At 42.8% G+C, this 22,369-nt stretch overlaps 1 protein-coding gene across 2 annotated transcripts in view; it reads right to left on the bottom strand.

Annotated features, from left to right (window-relative positions):
* THSD4 (thrombospondin type 1 domain containing 4) overlaps nucleotides 1-22,369 on the bottom strand; it is a 580,073-nt gene that overhangs the window by 34,135 nt on the left and 523,569 nt on the right. For both annotated transcript variants that reach the window (XM_088025131.1, XM_028100463.1), the window contains 2 exons: nucleotides 5,417-5,592; nucleotides 2,965-3,061 (listed from right to left, as the gene is read on the bottom strand). In XM_088025131.1, the coding sequence (XP_087881257.1) occupies nucleotides 2,965-3,061; nucleotides 5,417-5,592 (273 nt within the window). The remainder of the gene's footprint in view (nucleotides 1-2,964; nucleotides 3,062-5,416; nucleotides 5,593-22,369) is intronic.

The raw sequence follows: 22,369 nt of genomic DNA, 5'->3' as shown, positions 1-22,369 counted from the left end.
TTTTCTACAAGTGTCAAGGAAATCTGAAGTTGAGGCGAGATCTAAGTTAGACTTCTGGAAAAGACCGGCATGAGATGTTCCCTGTACACTTAGACTGCAGACAAAGTTTCAAATTGCTTATAACCATGTTTCTACATGCACAGGAAAGGGCTGGGTGGAACCCCTTCAAATCATGGAGAGATATTCCCTCTTGGAATGGGATTGGGGGATGAGGTTGGGACATATTTTTTTTTTTTTAAGTAGACTTTATTCTTTTTTTTTTTTTTTTAGAGCAGTTTTAGGTTCACAGCTCAATTAAGTGGCAAGTACAGAGTTTCCATACCTCCTCTGGCCCCACATAATGCACTTACCGCCCCCATCAACATCCTGTACCAGAGTGGTACATCTCTTACCATCCGCGAACCTGCATGGACACATCATTATCACCCAAAGCCCATAGTTTTCATTAGAGCTCATTTTGGTGGTGTACATTCTATGGATCTTGACAAAAGTAGACTACCATGTATCATCGGGAATAGTTTCACTGCCCTAAAAATCCTCTCTGTCTGCCTATTCACCCCTTACTCTCCCTTAGTCCCTGGCAACCACTGATCTGTATACTGCCTCCAAAGTTGTGCCATTTCCACAATATCATATAGTTGGAATCATACAGTATGGAGACTTTTCAGATCGGCTTCTTTCATTTAATAATGCAGATTTAAGTTTCCCCCATGTCTTTCCATGGCTAGGTAGCTCATTTCTTTTTGTGCTGAATAATATTCCACTAGCTGAATGTACCTCAGTTTATCCATCCATTCACCGAATGAAGGGCATCTTGGTTGCTTCCAAGTTTGGGCAATTATGGAGCACTCGCATCTTACTTTATATATTTTTATTTTGCTTGAATATTGTTCAAGCATATACTAGTTTGATATAAAACAAGGAGGCAAATTCCAGAGTTACTGTAGAATCCAGTTAAAACTTAGGACTTTCCCCACCCTGTACCACTTAACAACACTTCGTGGCTTAAAATATTAAATACAATTTAAATCAATAGAATCAAGACTAGGCATACTGATGTAAGTAAGACTAAAATATTACCAGACAAAAACATTTAAAAATCTTTTGTACACCTTGCATGCACTGGGCACTACACTGGGATGGCACCTCATATTCAATCTCCTCCACGGCCTGACCCCTTCAAGAAAAGCCTTCGAGTGTAGGGTTTTTCTCTTCACTATTTTGTAGACTGGAAACGTGCTCAGAGAAGTTTCTGACTTGCCTGAGGGTGCACAGCAAGAAAGAGGCAGAGCTGGATTTGAGTTCATGGAGGGTAAAGCCTGAGTTCATGGAGGGTAAAGCTTACTACAGACTGCCCCTTCTCACTAACTTTTTACAACTGACTCCTTCTGGGCCCGCCCTGTCCCGGGTAGCCAATCCCATGCTACCCATTAGCTGAGACCCATCAGGCTTGTTATCAATCATCATCACCCTGTAGGATTTCAAATAGTCTGTCCAATTGTCCTTATCCATCAGCATCAGATTTCAGGAACCTCAATATTCTGCCATCTGAGCTTTGTTTCTCAGACTGTGGATCGTTCCTGCAAATGGCTCGAACGTTGTGTTGGGTTGAGTGTGCTGACTTGCAGTTTGGACAACATGCGCAGCCCACGTGCCCGGCGTACACCCTGCTGTCTCCGAGGAGCCAGATTGTTCTTCCCTGACCTGTGACAGTCAGATAACTCAGTTATCCATTTGGTGGGCCAGGCCTCACATCTGTGCCCTCACTGCCTGGGACAGGTGTCAGAGCAGGTAACCCTACGCGATATAACAGACAGCAGACTGAGGTCACTGTCAGACCGGGGCAGTAAGTCCATCTCTCTGAGCTTCCATTTCCTACTTTTTAAAATGAGGCCAAAAACAGCCCCATCCTCTGAGCACTGTCGTGATAATTTGATGAGTTCATCTATGTGAAAGGCTCAGCAATGTCCGGCACACGGCAAGGACTCCATGCACGTGAGTAATATTATCATTGATGTTTATGTAGGCCTTCCGGTTCAAAAGATGGAAAAAACAAGTCTCCATTTGGGTGGTGGGTTCCATTATCATTTGGTAAAGAAATATCTGCAGAGCCGGAGGGCTGCCTGCCTGCTGTATCTATCAGCAGAGCCCACAGGAAAGAGGTAGATAATTAGGCATGAACTCATTATTCTTTTCTTACAAGTCAAAGTAGTGTCAGGAGAAGCAGAAGGGGACCAAGAGAAAAAAAAGGCATGAGGCGGACAGAATAATGGCCTTCTGAAGGTGTCTGCCTCCTAATCCCTGGAACCGTGAGTATCGTACCTTATATGACAAAAGGGACTTTGCAGATGTGAAATTAAAGATTTGGGGATGGAGAATGGTCCTGGACTGTCTGGCTGGGCCCAGAGATGTGATGACGGAAGAAGGGGGTCAGAACCCGAGATCTGAAAGTGCTACTCAGCACTGAAGATGCAAAAAGAGGCCAGGAAGCGAGGAGTGCAGGAGGCCTCTTGAAGTGAAAAGGGCAGGGTGACAGAACATTTTAGAGCCTCCAAGGGGAGCGTGGCCTGCCAACACCTTGATTCCAGCCCAGCAAAACCCACTTTGGATTTCCGGAACTCCTGAACTGTAGGATAGCAAACGTGTGTTGTTTTAAGCCACCATGTTTGAGGTAATTTGTTATATGGCAGGCAGCTCTAAAAAAATAATATCAGGTATCTTAAAATGTTGAACTGGAAAGACAGACTTAGGGTGTTCACCTCATTTCTGAATCAAATGAATGAGACTCTCTTATCAGCAAAGGCTCAGACAAATGGTGAAGCATCCTCTGATGTCAAGGGTGTGTCCGTGTGTTTTCTCTCTGTTGACTGAGAGACACAAGGGAGATGCACAAGAGACAGAGGGCTTTGAAAAGAAACAATGGGCGGGGTGGGGGGTGCTTGGCAGTAGAACAAGAGATTTTACCTGGTCTCCTGTGAGGAGGCACCTGTGGGCTGATGGCATTGGTCCCCATGATGACGTACTCATAGTGGACTCCTGGGTTGGGCTGCTGGTGTATCATCTGACAACACAGAGGTCAATGTCACTGCACCGGGACACACTCACATGCCTTTCCTGCTGGCCCAAGGTCCCCCGCTATACATGGCACTATCTATAAATGATTCAGATCTAATCATATTAGTGAACCTGTGACAGATTAAAGGAAAGCTCTTCCCCGATGGGTTTTTTGCTTTTGAAGAATGAAGGACTTAGAAGAAAACTAGTCTGAAAGTCAAGATTTTATACATTCCAAATAGGAAGATGGGAACAATGGTAGCAGAGCCTTTCTGTTGGCTCTCAACCATCTCACACCATGGTTTAGATTGTGCTCGGTTCTCTCAAAATGGCCAAGCCATGTGTATGCTCCAGGGGAACTCATTTGAACACTAGAGGGCGAGATAGAGTCACGCCAAGAAGAGCCAGCCTGCGATCCTGTATGTTCCTCTAAAGAACCCTTCCTGGCCATGAGGCTGGCTCAGGAAAAGTCTGCCCCACCCTCTCCCTCGTCCACTTTCTGGGTCTCATCCCCTCTCATCCATGGAAAGCTCCAGAACCACAAAGACATGGGGTCAGGACAACCGGTGTCCGGGAAGTTAAGTGTCCCTGGTTCCTATTCTCTCAGGAACCAATGACAAAAGCAGGATATCAAGCAGGAAACTGCAGAAGGCCGTGGAAGTCAAGAATTAAACATCCTCTGGGACAGAAAGCACAACACAAATCAGCACGGCCTTGCAGAATACCTCCCTACTGGCTTCGGAACACACAGTCCTTTGTGCCCACGGCCTTGCTGGTGAGAAGGAGTAGGATGGGAATCTGCAGTGTGAATATGAGCCAGGCAAGGAGACACTGTCCTGTTCTGACATTTCTGTCTCTACTGCTTTCTAAAGGGGCTCTCCTGTTGACCAGTTGTATAACCTAGAGCAAGTCCCAAGAGCAAGTCCCATGGTCTCACAGTTTTTGATTTCCTCATCTGGAGGAGGAGCTTAGAATCACAGCTGTCTCTTAGATCCTTTAAAAGCACAAGTGTCTCCCAGTCACCCCTGCACGGTGGGTCCTGTTGGTTCATGAGAGTGTTCATTCTGTCCCCCATCATCCCTTTACCCGCTCTCTCCAGGGGAAATGGGGCCTCCATTCTACAAAGGCAGACATGAGAACCACGGAGCTCCTGACACCCAGGAATCATGGTGGTGAACACAGAACCCCAAGGGATGAAGGGGTGTGGCCTCTGGTTCCCCTGTTTACCCCTAATTCCCTCACTTCTCTTTTCACATATTCTGACTGTGGGTCTGAGGCCGGAAACCCTCCTGGCCTCTCTTATGCCTTTTCTGCATGAGCATCCTGCCAGTGCAAACGTTGTCTCGTTTACGAAATTATTGTTGGCCACCACATCCTAGACCACCCACAGTGGGCCCTTAACAACCGGGGTTTTTACCCCTGATGCCATTTGAAACTTACCTGGAGTCCAACAACCAACTGGACAGTCTTAAAAAAAAATATTCAAAATTAACTATAACAAGGCTTCTTTTATAGTTTCTAGTCTATGAGCCACCAGGCCCAACAGGAATGAACATGTAACTATATAGTTGGAGAACTAATATTTATGAAATTCTAACAGCAAATTAGCATGTAGATTCGCATGGCTTTGGAGATGGTAAGAGAAGGCAGATCCATGGGCGAGGTTGTCTTTGTCAAAACCTGATTTTGAGCTTTTATTTCTTGTCACTTTTTTTTTATTTCCTGATCTTTATAAGAAGACTGGATCTTAGTACTTTCTTCAAAAAATAAGGACCATTTTAAACTCTGGGGCGACTTCATAATTTAGTTTCTTGTAAAGTAAATCCCAAATTTTGTCTTTTGCCAGGCAAGGAACCTGTAGTAAACCTCTATATTGTTACTCAGAGCTTTATTGTATCATCTGGAGTACTCTGGAGCTCTCGTTTCTTCATTCGCTTTTAGTAGAATTTGAAGAGGGCTGGGAACTTGAGCGGTCTTGTCTTGCTTTAGGGCATTTGCTTTCTTTTGCCATAAAAAGAAAACATGCCAAATTAGCATTAGGAGAAAAGTGCCTGGAGGGGAGCCAATGCTCATGAAATAAAGGATATGTTTTGCCTCTGATTTGGTTCAACAAGTAAAAATGGTTTTAGGGGGTCAATAAACTCTGAGGGTAATAAGCATCTGGTAGAGTTTAAGGTTTCTGTGAGCCAGGTACATTCAGAGGTGAATGGCAAAGATGAACGCCAAGCACCTCGGCACCTCCAAAGGCTTAGCTCGGATGGTTTTATTGAGCACAGGCAACATTGCTTATTTGTGCTAAGTGTGGTCCCTGGAAGAAACATAAGATGCAAAATCCCAACAGTCCAGAAACATCCAAACTCACATAGACATCCAAGATCTCATTCGTGGGGCCTTCAGCCAAAAAGGATTCTCCGGCGGTGCTCGAAATCTCATTTGGACGCTTGTAGGTGAACATGGTCCCTCCGCCCTCGTATTTTCCCGGCCGGTCAATTGCCCAGTTCCCGTTGATGATGGAGCGGCCAGAACGACTTCGCAAAGCTGTCAAGAACAACAACAACAACAAAAGAACAACAAGACAGTTCCTTGAGTAAGCCCACAGGGTGCACAAGAAAGTGAACTGGCTTATTCTAAATTCATCAAAGTGTTTCCTGAGGATCCACTGTGAAGATCCACTATGGAGAAGATCCACTATGTGCCAGGCACTGAGCTCAGCCCTGAGGGGGTGAGGCATCTAGGGCACGGCCACTTCTTCAACCAACTCGATCCCTTCCACCACTTGGACTTAGTAGAGAAAAGAGGAGTGGGAGTGGTTAGGAGAGAAGGATGTGGAAATAGAGAGGGGAAGGAGAAAGTTAGAGGAAGAAGAGGAAAGGAGAGGAAGGGGAACTGTGTCATATCCCATTATCTAGGTGAGAGGTTGCACATGGGCAGCCTGGGAGCTGATTTTGGCCCATAGATAAGCTTAGTTTGGCCTTCATGGTGTTTTGTTTTGTTTTTAAATAATTAAACCCAAACTCAATTTGGGTTCTCTAGCTTCTAGCTTGTCATGTAAAACAAGAAGACATGTGAGCATTGGCTCGACATCCCCTCACCGCAGCAACCAGCTGGAGCTGAGGAGGACTGCCCCGTTAGATGGGGTCTGTGTGCTCTGGTTTGCCCCAACCCCACCGCTCCTTAGGAGTCCCCGACACTGAGGCTAAGTTTCAGTTTATTGCCCATTCATTTATGACTATGGATTATTTATTCCATCTATGATCATGCTGGCATTGTTATTTGTCTCACAGAATAAAAATTTTCTTATAGTTCTTTCTACTGGTAAGGTCTACTAAAAGTGACAAAGCTAAAGATAGCTCTAAGTGGGTCCCGTAATTTTCTCCTACCTGATCACCTTCATTCATTTGTATGACCTTCCTGACTTCTGTGGGCTTTTGAGGCTAGATGCGCCCACATACAGTCAAAATTGACCCTCATGACACTGCTAAGCAGGTGTCCCCAGCTCTCAGAGCATGGTTCAGGGATGAGAGGGAACTTGTTCAAGTTCGTGAAGATGAGAAGCGATAGAACGGTGTCCACACTTAGGAGGGAAGTAAGAAAGGAGAAGAGGGGCAAGGAACAAAGTGTTCAGTTAATGAGAGAAGAAAGGACAGCATGTGAGAGCTGACTTTCTTCCTTTAGGCATTTGGCACCTTTGAACCCCCAAGCCAACGGTGGATTGAGTTTAAAAGACATCCGGAGTTAAGTGTCATATACATAGTGGGCCTGTGACGGTCATTGGCTCTTTGCGACTTCACTTGCACAGAGTTACTAAATTTAATTTTGTACAATGTATTATGGAAAAATTTATATATACACCAAAGCAGTGAGAACAGTGTAATAAACCTCTGTGTATACATCAGCTTCAGAAATTATCAACTCATGGCTTATCCTGTCTCCCTCTGCAAATCCCAGACCCCATTTATCCTTACATTTTTCAGGAGGTGTCTCTAAAATATAAGGACACTTTGTTTCTTAAACCCATTTTCAGCAGCATTTCTACAGTGGGCCTCTGGGGGCTGGCAGAGTCAGAGCTGTTCCACGGCGTAGAAGAGCTTCCTATTTAGAGCAGGGGACCCCACAGACTCCATTCCTGGCTGGTTGGTTGCCATGGCCACCGGGAGACCACAGCTGTGGAGCATTGAATACCAAATTATAGGGCGCCTGGGTGGCTCAGTTGGTTAAGCGACTGCCTTCGGCTCAGGTCATGATCCTGGAGTCCCGGGATCGAGTCCCACATCGGGCTCCCTGCTCAGCAGTGAGTCAGCTTCTCCCTCGGACCCTCCCCCCCTCATGCTCTCTCTCTCTCTATCTCATTCTCTCTCTCAAATAAATAAATAAAATCTTTAAAAAAAAAAATACCAAATTATAAAATCAATTCAGCTTGAGTGGCAAAGAAGGTCAAGAGTAGAGACTGAGGAAGAGTAGGTTTGGGGCCTTTTCTCTCAAAAATCGCACTTGAGAGTGGCCCATACAGTCTCCAATTCCTCACTTCCCATTCATTTCTCAACCAGCTCCAACCTGATCTCTGCCCCCATTACTCCATTGAAACAATTCAAATTAATGTCACCAAGCCCTCCATGTTGCTAAATCCAATGGGCATCTTCCAGGCCTTCCCTTGCTAGACGTCTCAGTAGAATTTGGCACTACTGACCACTCCATCCTAATTGAAACATTCTTGCTCTGGTTTCTGGGACACCACAGTCAGCTTGCTGTCCTCCTGCTCTCAGGATGCTCATCCTTTCTTTCTTTTCTGTGTCATCTTTCTCTACTTGGCTACTGAGTATTAGCGTTCCTCGAGGATGAAGATTTGGGTGCTGTACTTTCTTGGGCAAGTTCATCTCTGCCATGGCTTTCATTACTGTATTCTGCTGGCTTCCAAATTTCTGTTTCCAATCCAGAGTTCTCCTCTGGTCCCAGACTTCTTTATCTGATGGCTTACTTGACAGTTTCACTCAGATGTCTAAGACTGAACTCACCCTTGACCTCTTCCAGTGTCTACTATGTTAGTAAGAGGTACTACCACCCACTTCATCAGAAATGGAGGAATTATCCTGGACCCCTCCCCCTTCCTTATCCCCTATATCAATCCAATCATCAAATTTTATTTGACCTCCTCTATATTTCTTGAACCCATCAACTTCTCTCCACGTCCACTGCCATAATCTAGGGCAAGTCCACCACCAGATCTCATCTGGACTAACTCGAAAACCTTCTAATTGATCTACCTATTCCCTTCTTTTCAGCCAGAGTAATCTCTTCACAATGCAGGTTTGACCATCAACTGTGGCTCAACACCCTTTAATGGCTTTCTATTTCTGTAAGAGAAGAAGCCTCAATCCTTAATGGGTTGGGGCCCGCAGTGATGTGGTGCTGCCTCATCGTGCACCACACTTGTCTGCTCTCTGAGCTCTGCTTCCTGGCTGCCTTTTAGCTCATCTAATACATCATGTTCCCTCCGCAATCCATTCTTTTCTTCCAGAAGCATTTCTCTGAACCTGGAATCATATTTGTTCTTTAGACGTCAGCTCCTTAGGGGAGCCTTTCCCAACCCCCAGTTCAGGCCTGTCTCTTTTTTATGTGCTTAAGAGACGCAAAAGCCTCTCCTCCAAGGCATTTAACTCAGTCTGTACACACATCCATTCAGAACATGATTGAACTAATGTTTGTCTCCCAGAGCACTGCAAGCTCCGAAAGGTGTTTCCTCACAGTTACAGGTCTAGTGACCAGCACAGTGTTTACCATATAGTAGGAATTCATACTTGTTGAATGCAAAAATACATAACAGAAAAAGACACCAGCTCAAAGGAAAGATAGGCAAAGAATGATGAACAGGCAATTCAAAGAAAACCAAGTACAAATACTCCATATGGAGTATTTGCCTTACTTAGAATTTAAGAAATGCAAATCAAAACTGCTATGGTATCTTCTTGACCCACCAGATTGACAAATGTTTGAAAACATTTAATATTGCCAGAATTGGCAGGTGCGTGAGTAAGCAAGTATTCACAACATTGTTGGTAGGAAGGTAAACCGATTCAACCACATCGGAGGGCAATTTGGTTATATTGCTAAAACTTTAAGTGCCTGTACACTTAACCCAAGAATTGTACTTGTAGGAAACTACTTTGGGGGATATACTTTCATAAGTATACAAAAGTGTTTGTAACAAGGATATGCCCTGCAGATTTTTTTAAAGAGAAAACCCCAAAACAACCTAAATATGGATTGCTTACATAGTTTGTCATACTGAATGTCCATGCAGGGGGATCCATGTGGCCCCCAAAACAGTGAGATAGGTCTGCATGTCGGCGTATGGGAAGAAATCCATGATAAATTTTTAAGAAACAAAAAATGCAGAACAGCGTGTTTGGTATGATCTCATTTGTGTATAGCATATACATAAGACGTATGCACATGCATAAAACTTTTCAGAGAAAATCATAAAACTGTTAACATTTGGGAACAGGAACTAGGGTTTAGTTTGGGATGTGAGATGAGAAGGGAAACATTTATTTCACATTTTATATCTTTTTATTGCCATTTAAAATTTGTTTTACCATATGCATATATTACCTTCTTTAAAGCTTAAATCTTTTTTAGTTAACATAAAGGACATGGTACAAGCAGAAATACTCCCGAGGGATATACATATTTTCCCTTTTTTCTTGGTTCTTCTTAAAATCCTATTCAGAGCATCCAAAGCTCAGAACTGAGGTACGTTCTGGCTAAGATTTTATTGCTCTTAATGGCAATCTTGTAGAAGAAGTTGTTATCTGGGAACCAAAAAAAAAAAAAAATCCATTAAAAAACTATCTGAAATACTGTACAGGAGAAAACTGCATGGGCTTCCCAGGAAATAAAACACGGGGACCCCGAATCTTTTTATCATCTACTACTGTTACCCAAGCACCCGCTCTCGGGGTTTAGATGAATCTTTCACCATATAAGAGCAAAGCGTAAAAAAAAGCCGTAGGAGTTTTTTAGCAGACAAGGGCCCAGTTCCATATGCCCACAGGTTAGCTTCTGAAATAGGTCCAGCACTAGCCCCCACCTGGGCTTGCATATTGAAAGCAGCTGCACCTACAATTTATGGGCCTGTAAGCAGTACCAGCGCTATGTAATGGGTGTCCAGAACTACCCCACAAAAAGGTGCAGGTGACTCATGGCTCTTGCTAGTGGGTGTGGTCACGGAAGTTCACGCTTTGGCGAAGCTTGTCACAGCTACGTCAACAGGAGGAAATCTCCACTCTCGTCTGACATATGGATTTTATTTGTTCTAGCTGTCAACGCTGGGCATATGTATTTGGCCTAAACTATGTGCACCAACAATGCCCTTCTCCAAGATCCATATAGGAATCACTTGCTCATCCAAGTCCTGCTTCTCAGACAATTTACCCGACAACCTTAATGCCCGCTGTTGCCAACCCAACCACTGGTTCCTGCATCCAAACAAGAAAGGTGCTTTCTTTACGGCCAACTGATCACTGCGATCTAGACATCTGTTTTTGCTTTTCTTTTATTTATTTTTTAATTATTCAGTTTTTTAATAAAGATTTTATTTATTTTTTTGTGAGAGAAAGAGAGAGTGAGCATGTAACAAGCAGGGGGAGTGGCAGGCAGAGGGAGGAGCAGGCTCCCTGCTGAGCAGGGACCTGGATGCGGGGCTCCTGGGATCACGTTTAACGGACTGAGCCACCCAGGCGCCCCCGTTTTTCCCTTTGGAAGATGAAAATTGACTCCTCCCACTAACAAAATTCCAAGTTTCGGCAGTTCTTAGAAGCTATCTGGGAAGTAGCGTAACAAGCTCGAGGGCGAAGGGGTCAGACAGACATCACTGGCTGCCACCACAAGGCCCACCGGAGGGCTGTAGCCCTGCCATTTTTGCTCCAGTCTATGAGCTTTCACGGAAGCTCACACGTGGGCACAAACCCAAGTGAGTCTCAGAATATGTTAGCTAATGTGGATATCCTGAAAATGGAGCATGCCTACTCACATCATACGACCACTTCGGAGGGGTCTGTCAGTTACATCCTTATGGTAGCCTTCCTTCTATTATAAATTCGGCAACCAATCATAATATTAGCAGTACTGTGACTGTGTCATCAATAGAAATCACACATGTATTCATATGACATGACAGCTGTTACAGGTATTTTGGAATTTTTAAGAAAGATTTTATTTATTTATTTCAGAGAGAGCAAGAGAGAGTGCAAGCATGGGTGGGGGGGTGGGGGGAGAGGGAGGGGCAGACTCCCCGCTGAGCAGGGACCCCCCCCCCAACGCGGGGCTCCATCCTAGGACCCCGGATCATGACCCGAGTCAAAGGCAGACGTTTAAATGACTGAGCCACCCAGGCGCCCTGGTATTTTGAAATATTATTGAAAAACTCACAGCTATCTTGAAATGGCAATAATTATTAGACCCTCCATGAGATCTCCTATTTTAATGTTAAAGAAGCACATGCGACTAAAAATTACTAAGAAGCAAATTTGTTTTCTAAAACATGGTGATAATTATATTTCAATATAATTGTTTCCTTTGTACTCTTCTATATTTTATTTTATGGATTTAAAAACGGTAGTCCGAGAAGGTATCTACAGACTGCCAAGGGAGTCTGTGACACAAAAAAGTGAAGGACTTCTGGCCTAATGATTTATGGTTTTCAAAGCAGAAATGAACTCACATTCCACGAAAGCCAGTTGCATAAGGCAAGCAGGACACATATTACATTTTTCATACAGATGCGGAAATAGGCTCAGGGAGATCAAGTTGCTTGCTCAAGCTCACAGATTGTTAGTAGTTTAGGACTTGAACTTTGATGTTCTGATTTCATCTTCTTCCCGTTATACCGGTAGTTCTCAGAGAGTGGTCCCCGGACCAGCAGAAACCCATCTCCTGGAAGTTGGTTAGAGGTAGAGGCTCAGGCTGGCTGACTCAGAGATTCAGGGATGGGGTCCAGCATCTGGGGTTAACAAGCCCTCCACGTGGTTATGGTGCATTTAAATTTGGAAACCCTCTCTTATTTTATTATATTTTAATTTCTGTTATAAACATCTCTTATTGTTGAGTCCCGATCAAGAGAGAAAGCTTCTCGATCAAGGGAAACATGGTTATACTTCACATATCTGGCTTTGCCTGGACAACAGAGCAAACGCTGAGAGTGGAGAAGACCAAGGGACAGTCTGGGGGTGTGGCCTTCATTCCACTCTACCACTGAAGCCCTCACTGCCATGCCCGCCCTCCCGGTCTGTGGGCATTTAGGATTCCCAGAGCCAACCTTCCCAGGGATTTCGTGATCAGTAAGCAATCCTAGAGGGCACCGGGAATCCTATATATACATGAGGCAGACACCATTAAGGGTTTGGATTGTGACTGACCCTGGGCGGGGGTGGGGTGTAAAAGAGAGTCCAATTCAGCTCAACAATAAAACATGATCTCAAGACACTGGCTAAGCCCACATACAGTATTGTTAAATCCGGGGATGCACACTTCTCCCCTATTCTCACATTACGGATGTGGCATGTGTCTTAGGACAGCAAAGCAATAGTTGGCAGACAGATGACTAAGTTCTGATGTCGTTGTCACTTCCTGAACACATGTGAGATTCGTTTGAGTAAGTCACTGCAGTTGAGCGAATTTCTAGCAGCCCAGTTTGTAGTTGTATTAATTTTTTAAAAGATTTATTTATTTACTTGAGAGAAAGAGAGGGAGAGAGAGGAAGTGTGTGAGAAGGGAGATAGAAGCTTGAGCCGACTCCCCAAAGAGGGCAGAGCCCAACACGGGGCTTGATCTCGTGACCCTGAGATCCTGACCTGAGCTGAAACCAAGAGTTGGTCGCTCAACTGACTGAGTCACCCAGGCCCCCCTCTGTATTAATTTTTTTAAAAATTAGGATATAGTACATCTAAGAAAGTATTTGAATTATAAGTTTATAGGCTGATGATTTTTTTTAAAGATTTTTTATTCATTCATTTGGGAGAGAGAAACAGGGAGAGAAAGTGAGAGCACGAGGAGGGGCGAGGGGGTAGAGAGAGAGGGAGAAGCAGACTCCCCACTGAGCAGGGAGCCCAATGCGGGGCTCGATCCCAGGACCCTGAGATCATGACCTGAGCCGAAGGCAGACGCTTAACTGACTGAGCCACCCAGGTGCCCTGCCTGATGATTTTTTTATATTTGTATTACACCTGTGTTACTACTAACTGGATAAAGATGAAGACCATCTAGACCCCCAGAAAGCAACCTCTTGCCCCCTCAAAGTCATTACTCTGTCTCTACAAGACCCAAGGTTCACTGCTACTCTGCCATCTAACACTACAGTTTTGCTCGTTTCTGTATTTCAAATCAATGGAATAATACCGTACATATTCTTTTGTGCTGGACGTCTTTTACTTAACTTCATGCCCATGAGATTCATCCAAATTGTTGCATTTATCAGTAGTTCATTCTTTTTCATAGCAACTTAGTGTTATATGAATATGCCACCATTTATTTGTCTTTTCTATTATCAGTTGTCTTTTGGCTCTTATGGATAAAAGAGCTATAAACATTTGTGTATGTTTCTGCCGGACACAAGTCCTCATTTCTACTGGCGATATACCCAGAAGTAGAATTGCTGGATTATGGGTATATATATATGCTTAGTTACAGTGGGCACTACCAAACATTTTTCCAAAGTGGTTGTACCCTGGAGTTGATGTTGGGGGCCAGGGATGTCACTGTGGAGAAGGAGACATAAAAGTGGAATGCGGGAAGGCCAGACAGAACCCTGTGGGGATGGATTTGACTTGGAGATAGTGTGAATTCATGATCTTGAAATTATGTATGTCACCGTGATGCCCCACAAAACTGCCCAAGGTCGAAAGTGGTTCGGAGCAAGTTTTAGGATCTGAATATGAAGAACGCTTAGAGTCCAAATTTGACAGGGACAGAAGGAAGTAGCATCTACACAAACATATATGTTATGTTTGATTTCTATTAAGTTTATTTCCCTGCACTATATATATTTACATATGCACCCCCTCTTGCTAGAAGATGAGTGCTTTATTTTATTTATTTATTTATTTTTTAAACGATTTTATTTATTTATTTGACAGAAAGACAAAGCGAGAGAGGGAACATAAGCAGGGGGAGTGGGAGAGGGAGAAGCAGGCTTCCCGCTGAGCAGGGAGCCTGATGCGGGGCTCGATCCCAGGACCCTGGGATCGTGACCTGAGCCGAAGGCAGAAGCTTAACAACTGAGCCACCCAGGTGCCCAAAGATGAGTGCTTTAAAGGCAGATACTGTGACATATACATTTTTGCCCACTATTTGGCACTTGGTTGGCACTTAATAAATGCTTGTTGAATAGAAGTAAGTTATGAGCTGTATTGTTCTGATCTATCATATTTTAACCTTGGAGTTGAGATAAGAGATTCTTGGAAACTCCTTCAAGTCCTGCTTATATCTGAATAATCCTGTTTAAGAATTCCAATCTCACAAATGTCCTCCATGCCTCCTGACCACAATGGTAAATACGTGCAGTGATGCATAAAAATGCTGTTAAAAAGAAAAAAAAAAACCCACAAGTATTTCTCTTTAGGGAGATCCAAATTACGGTTTGATAAAGTATCCAAATTACGGTTTCTGTTAAATAAATATACGTACATATCACACAGTAATTTTTCAGTTCAGATTTGCTTTGGCATTTTGGGTTTGGAAAGAATTGAGCCTGTGTGATTTTCTAAAACATAATGCAACACAGTTGGACTGAAAATCAGAGTATCAGAGAAAGAAGGTTGGCTCTCCCTTTGACACGCTATGATCACAGGTTGAATAAAGGGAAATGCCAAGTCTTTGTTCTTATTTCATTGCTAAATTATAGCTAAGTATGGCTAATTCTCATTCTTTAAAATATTAACATTTGATTTATTTTGACTCCAAATTTCCTTTGAATACTTACTAACTATAAAGGAACTTTGTGTGTTTTTAAGCCCCAAATAATGCTGTATGAAATAGACACCATCTACACTTTAAGTAAGAAAATAAGCTGGGCATGGCACTGGGGGGAGGCCACTACAAAGATAAGACCACCCACAACTTTGGGAGCTCAGATACGTACTAATACATGTGAACAGAGAGGCTGTCAGAATTTCCTTGGGCACATAGAGGATTTTGGAGAAGACATTTGAGCAGGAATTGGCAGGGTGAGGAGGTCACCAGGCAGGGAACAGGGGAGGGCATCTGGGGACAGAGAACGGTGTGGACAAAGACTGGGGCAGGAACAGGCCTGACCTTGGAGGGGTGAGGGACAGTTGTGGGGTGCTAGAGCCGGGGCATCCAGGGTGCTGGGGGCTGGAGTGGAGTGGGGGGTGTGTGAGAAGCACCCCTGGACATGGGGTGGAAAGGGGAGACCTCGGGCTGACTGTGGGGCTGGGTTTTGGCACTGGGGAGCCATGAAAAAATGTTGATCGGGATAATGACAGTGGACATCTGTTTGGAGATAACGCTGCTGCTGAATAAGAAGTCCCAAAGCTCATTCACACCACAGTTGCTGAGTACCTAACATGCGTCTTCCCACCCTCGGGGGCAGCAGGTCCGCCACGGCGGCCCCGGGGGGTCTCAGGGCTACTCTCCCCATCATGGCTCCAAAGTCTACTCCTTGGGAGCAGGGAAGGACCATGTTTAGTACTTTCCTTTAGAAAGAATTCCAGAAGTGTAATTACTGCAAAGGGCCTCACTACAGCTCAGCTCATCTAGGGATAAACCTAGTATCTTTCTCACCCTAAATGAGCCTACCTCCTAACCCCTCCATTTAAAACACTGTTCTCCCATTGCTCAGGTTCAAGTTTTGGCAACCATCTCCTGCTCTTTTTCCCTGCTAGCTGATCGCTCATCAGGCGTTTCATCCCCTTTGCTGCCACTGTGGTCCCCTCCGTCCCTCTCCTGCCCAGTGGCCTCTTGTCTCTGTTCTCTGGTTGCCTCACAGCTGGACTGCGGCAGAGAATCGTGGATCTCCCTGTGTGCCACTCTAGATGAACTTTCTGAAGTGCAGCTTTCCTGCTGTCTCCCGCCGGACCCCAAGCTTCCAAGCCAAGGGAAAAAGCCCACCCTCCCCTGATTCACACTCAAGGTCTTGCGTGATTCGCCCTACCTTCAGCTACTTCACACAGCCCCTTGTCGGCATTCAATCAAGTGTGGAAAATGTCAGAAATTTGTATGTCTGCTTTTTTTAAAAAAAATTCAGTTGTGATTTCTCATAGGGCAGGAGCCCTGTCTTATTTAGTACCGGACAAAAAGACACTCAGATGTTGTTGAGTATGGCTAGTATCCCCAGTTCATCCTGAGGGTCCTATATTTCCTGCTTCCAACCTCTTAACCCTACTCTTGGTGTCTATGCCCTGTTTTCTGACACTCTATCCATTGCTGTCTTCATTGTTTTACTATTCTAAATGCTGATTGTAAACTCCGCAAGATTTTTTTAACTTCAGGGGCAGACAGTTAAATTAATCAAACTCTTCAGCTTATGACACTTTTGCTGGGCAAGACCTCGCTTACCTTATTTTACTTTTCCCCTTCACACTGGATTCCCACTGCCATCACCCTGCCCACCCCAGCAAGTACCTACACTGATGTGATATATATGTGTGTGCAGAATTCAGGTAAATTTACCATGTTTCCAACAACCCTTTGCTTTTAAAGTCTACCTTTGTTTCTGTAATGACTAGAGTTTTCTAACTGCTGCATATATTCCATGGCATACACCTGCCTCAGTTTACTTATCCAATCTCCTAGTCCTGTGGGGACTGGTTTTCTTTTTATGGTCCACAGTGTCAGCAAAGAGCTGGTATTTAGAAAAGGCTCAATGAGTATTTGTTGACAAAGCCAAGAAGATTTATTTTTAAAAACAGCTACCTTATTCAATAGTTTATCAGGGCCCACAAATGTAGGTGAAACGTAGCAACATGTTTTCAAGAATGTATCCTCCCCCTGGCATAAACAGGCAAAATTAGGAGCTGTCTAAAAAATAATATGTCAGGAAAAAAATATGTCAGAGGTGAGACTAGAATTCAGCCTTTCCTGTCTCCTGGATGCTCTGGTCAGCTTTGTCCCAAACATTCTCACTAAGGAACATCTGTGGTGACCTCACAGTTGTGTTAGGATTCCACATGAGTGATCAGAACACATAAAAAAGGAGCATCCTGCATATCCAGTAAGAGGTGAAACCCTAGGAGGTGGAACCTGCTTGGCTTGAGGGAGGAAGGCCGCGGTAGTCAGGTGTATGCAGGATGCTAGCCCACCTGCTCGCTCGCCTGGCACCACCCCAAAAACAGGCCTCGAAGATTTACAGCATTGGTCACTAGACTGCAAAAAATCCCCAAACAACCATAACAAAGAAACACAACTGAAACATACACACAGCCCACACATATACTCTATAAAACAGAAAATGCCCTATGAACAAAAGAAGAGTGTAATGAATACTGCTGGGCTGTTGTGTGCGCTTCACGTGTGCGCAGCCACAGAGACTCTGCTCAGCTGAACAGTGTCTCCCCAAAATTCGTGTCCATCCAGAACCTGTGAGTGTGAGCTTATTTAGAAGTAAGGTCTTTACAGAATTAAAGATAGAAATACCATACAATCTAGTAATTCCACTACTTGGTGTTTACCCAAAGAAAACAAAAACACTAATTCCAAAGATATGTGCACCCCAATGTTTATTGCAGCATTATTTACAATAGCCAGGATATGGAAGCAACATGAGGGTCTATCAATAGAGGAATGGATAAAGAAGATGTGGTGCATATGTATATACAATGGGATATTACTTGGCCATAAAAAAGAATGAGATCTTGCCATTTGCAACTGCATAGATGGATCTAGAGGGTATAATGCCAAGTGAAATAAGTCAGACAGACAAAGACAAATACCATATGATTTCACTTCTTTGTGAATCTATTAAACAAAACAAATGAACAAACAAACAAAAAAACAGATTCTTAAATATAGAGAACAAACTGGTGGTTACTAGAGGGGAGGTGGGTGGGGGAAGATGGGTGAAATAGATAATGGGGATTAAGAGGTATAAACTTCTAATTATAAAAAAAATGGGGGGGCACCTGGGTGGCTTAGTTACTTAAGTGTCCGACTCCTGGTTTTGGTTCAGGTCGTGATGTCAGGGTCCTGGGATTGAGCCCTGTGTGGGGCTCCCTGCTCAGCGTGGACTCTGCTTGAGATTCTCTCTCCCTCTCCCTCTGCCCCTCCTTTATTTATAAATAAATAAATCTTCAAAAAAGTAAAAAATTGTCAGGGAGATGAAAAGTATAGCATAGGGAATATAGTCAAATAATGTCATAATAACTTTGTATGGTGACTACACTTATGGTGAGCACTGAGTAATGCATAGAAATGTTGCATCATTATAACACCGAGACTAATATAACACTGTATGTTAATTATACTTCAATTAAAAAATTGGTGACCAAAAATAGGAAGCTTGAAGCATAACTTGAATCCAATGAAAAAATTCGAGCATGTGAGGGAAATTCCCAACAATGGATCTGATGGTGGTGTTGTGGGGGGTTCCAAGATGGCAGCACTAATTCATCCCTAACAACTGCAAAGGCAGTTAATCTAAAAAAACATAGGATGTACTTTGATGCTAATTTAGTATAAAGGTTTTATGGTATGGATAGAAAGCAACCTAAACCTAGGTATGTTTTTTGAGTATGAGAACTCTGAGCAATAATTACCTATCAGTTTTAATGCCTTGGAGAGCAAACTTACAGAAAGAACTTCCTGCTTAATTATTTTGACTGTTGAGCACAATTCTTGCATGTGATACTCCTCTAAGACTGAACCACTTAGGTCTCTGGAGCTATAACGGTTACATATCTAAAGGTGGCAGCTTGTCCATCCACTAGGTGAACATGTAGGAAACATTTTCCCATGATGATAATAATTTAAAACATTATCTTTAGAGGAAACCCAATGGAAACTTATTAAAATGCAAGATCACATTTGGAAGAGAAAACAAAATTTCAGAGACATTTGGACTTGCAGTAGAACAACGCTGTGCTAACTCCTTAGTCTCTAGAAAGTATTAACTTTCCTAGGCTAGTACGGGCTTAAAGTTAAGAGACCCTAATGAAGTGGATTGTTCTCTCGCCATCTTGAGAATTTAAAAATAGCATTTACGTTTTCCTCTAGCACACATTCATCTTCTGTTATATTTGCAGTCTACTCTCTTAAAATAAAACACTTCGTTTAAAAAAATGGAAATATCAAATATATTAAAAATAAACAAAGCAGTAAAATAAAATCTCATGTACCCATCACTGAGCATCAGGAATGAGCAACATTCAGCCCTTCTTCATCTGTATCTCTCTAACTGCTTTCTCACTTTTCAACACTTTCCTCGGAGCCAGGGCGGGGGTGGGGAGAGGAGATGTAGTTTTGTTCTTCTTCCTGGAAATATTCACTCAGTTCAGACTCTAAGAATATAGCTGATTTTTTTACTTCTCTGCTTTAATTCCATTTCCAAATTGGGGTAAGGAATGCAGCAGGGGAGCTCAGAATGGAATTAATCCCATTTGGTTAGTGTTGCTGCACTTGGGGTTTTGAGCACCAAGGGATGATAGAGTCCAGTTAGGATGGCATAGGTGTAGAGCCATGGTTCCCAAAGTGTGATCCCTGGGCCAGCAGCATCAGCATCAGCATCATCTTAGAATGTGTTAGAAATGAAAACTCTCAGGCCCACCACAGACCTCCTGAACTAGAATCTCTGGAAGTGGGGCCGCCTGGTGATTCTATCGCACACTCAAATTTGATAAGCACTGCTCTAGAGGTTAGGCTAACTTGAGACACGGGCCACTGTACGAATCAGGGATATGATATCCAATCTACGTTCTCTGAATACCTGTGTGTGTGAGTGTGTGAATACATGCGTGTGTGTACACGTGTATATACACACTTGCATATAAGCATATTCTTATTTAAAATAGCTTAGAAATTTATTTCTATATGAAAAATGGGATACAAGCTTGATATAAACAATAGGATACAAACAGATGAAAATCCCTAGGCAAAACTTAAGCATCCTTGTTGCTATATGTACTCTTATTGCTTTCAGATTGTATTGTAAGTTACGTGCAATAGACATGTGTGATCCCACAAATTTTGACACGTTGTATTTTCACTTTCATTCAGTTCAAAATATTTTCTCAGTTCAAGACTTCTGAACTTAAGACTTCTGGTGTTTCATTTCCATATGTCGTTTACTTCAGGTATTTGGGAAATTTCCAAATCTCTTTGTGACTAATTTCTAGTTAAATTCTATCGTGGTTAAAAAAAAAAAGCATATTTTATATGAATACAATTATACTAAATTTGTTAAGGTCTGTTTTGTGGCACAGAATATGGTTTATCTTGGTGACTGTTCCATGTGTACTTGGAAAGAAAGTGTATTTTTGCTGCCATTAGACGAAGTGTTGTATAAATGCCAATCAGGCCAAACTGTCTACTTATTTTATTAATTATCTTGAGAGGAATGCTAAGTCTCTGAGTATAATTGTGGATTATACTCAGTTTCCCCTTTCAGTGCTATCAGTTTTTGCTTTATGTGTTTTCCGGCTTTTGTTTAGGTACATATGCATTTATCACTGTTATGTTTTCTTGGCCATTTTCCCCTTTATTATTATGTACTTTCCTACTTTACCTCTGGTAATTTTTCCTTGTACTGAAGTCTACTTTGTGTAATCTTGATATTGCCACTCTGCTTTCTTTTGATTAGTATTTCAATGGCATATCTCTTTTTAACCTTTTACTTTTAGTCTACTTATATCATTACATTTAGAGTGGGTTTCTGTAGATAGCATTTGGCCTTTTGCTAAAAATCCAATCAGACAACATTTATCTTTATTTGGTGTTTTAGACTATCTACATTTAACATAATTATTGATTGGATTTAGCTCTACTATTTTATGAGTGTTCTGTTTGTTTCTTTTGGGTTTTTTTGTTTTTGTTTTTGTTTTCTCCTTTGTTCTTCTGTTCACCCTTTTCCTCCCTTCTTTGGGATTTGAGTAATTTTTAGATTTCCATATAATTTATCTATTGACTGGTCACATTTTTTGTGTTACTTTTTTAAAAAAGGTTTATTTGAGAGACAGCAGGAGCAGGAGGGGCAGAGGGAGAAGGAAAGAGAATCTCAAGCAGACTCCATGCTCATGTGGAGTCAGATGCAGGGCTTGATCTCATGACCTTGAGATCATGACCTCAGCCAAAACCAGGAGTCAGATGCCTAACAGACTGCACCACCCAGGCGCCCCTCTCTTGTGTTTATTTTTTAGTTGTTGTCGAGGGATTATAATAACAAACCTCATTTGTCAGTTTACTTGAAGTTAATATTTACCACTTCAAGTAAAACATAAGAGTTCTTGAAAACGTATAGGTCCTTTTACCCACCCCTATTTATATTTGCCACATTTATTACATCTACATCCACTGAGATCCTTCCAATATTATAATTTTTGCTGTCCATCATCATGCATATTTTTTATAACTTAAAGGGATGTGACCTTGGCTTTTTTAACTTCACAATCCAAAACAGGCAGGGGGTATTATGAGTTCCATTTTAGAGAGGAGGAAATGGATAAATTGGGTGACTTGTCTGCATTCATACAGTTGGATGATAGCAGAACCAGGACTCCACCTCTCTGTCCTCACTTCCTATTCCTTTCCCTTCTACTTAGGCTGCCTTTTGTTCTTCACATGTAAGTTATAGCTTTGGTACAAAAACTAGAGTCTGTGCAATTCAAAGCCCGGGAACTTTCAACAAATAATATTTCAGCATTCTTCCTTTTGGAAATACCTTGGTGAGCTGGAGGAAGTGGCTCTTATATCCTACGTGTGGCACCGAGATAATAAGCAGAAAGATCTGGATCTAGTTCCCGAGGCACTGGGGTTAACCACACGCTGGCTGATGCTCTTCATGTTCCCAACTAACAAATAGTTCAGGCCCACGGTCATTTATGTTGGCTCTCCTCCATTTGGAATTTGCTACTTCTAGTCATCAAAATAATCAGGGTTCCAAATACAGATGGCTGAATGCAAATTTCATTTCTGTGGAAGTCCTATTTCCCTTCCCTTAAATTGGTGGTTTTTAAAAACTGTGTTCCCGGGAGTCCTAGAGATTTTCCTTAAGTTTCCAGATTTCCATGGAGTCTCCTCAGGGGTCAAATTGGTCTTGGGTGGGTGGGTGGGGTTGTGGGGAATCCACTTCCTTCCTCCTTTGTTTGTTTTGAAT

The sequence above is a fragment of the Eumetopias jubatus genome, unplaced genomic scaffold, assembly GCF_037043125.1.
Source record: "Eumetopias jubatus isolate StellerSeaLion01/CBP00866 unplaced genomic scaffold, mEumJub1_p1.0 scaffold_7, whole genome shotgun sequence".
Taxonomy (NCBI): Eukaryota; Metazoa; Chordata; class Mammalia; order Carnivora; family Otariidae; genus Eumetopias; species Eumetopias jubatus.
The sequence above is the reverse complement of the archived record's forward strand: the minus strand, read 5'-3'. Positions and strand labels throughout refer to the sequence as shown.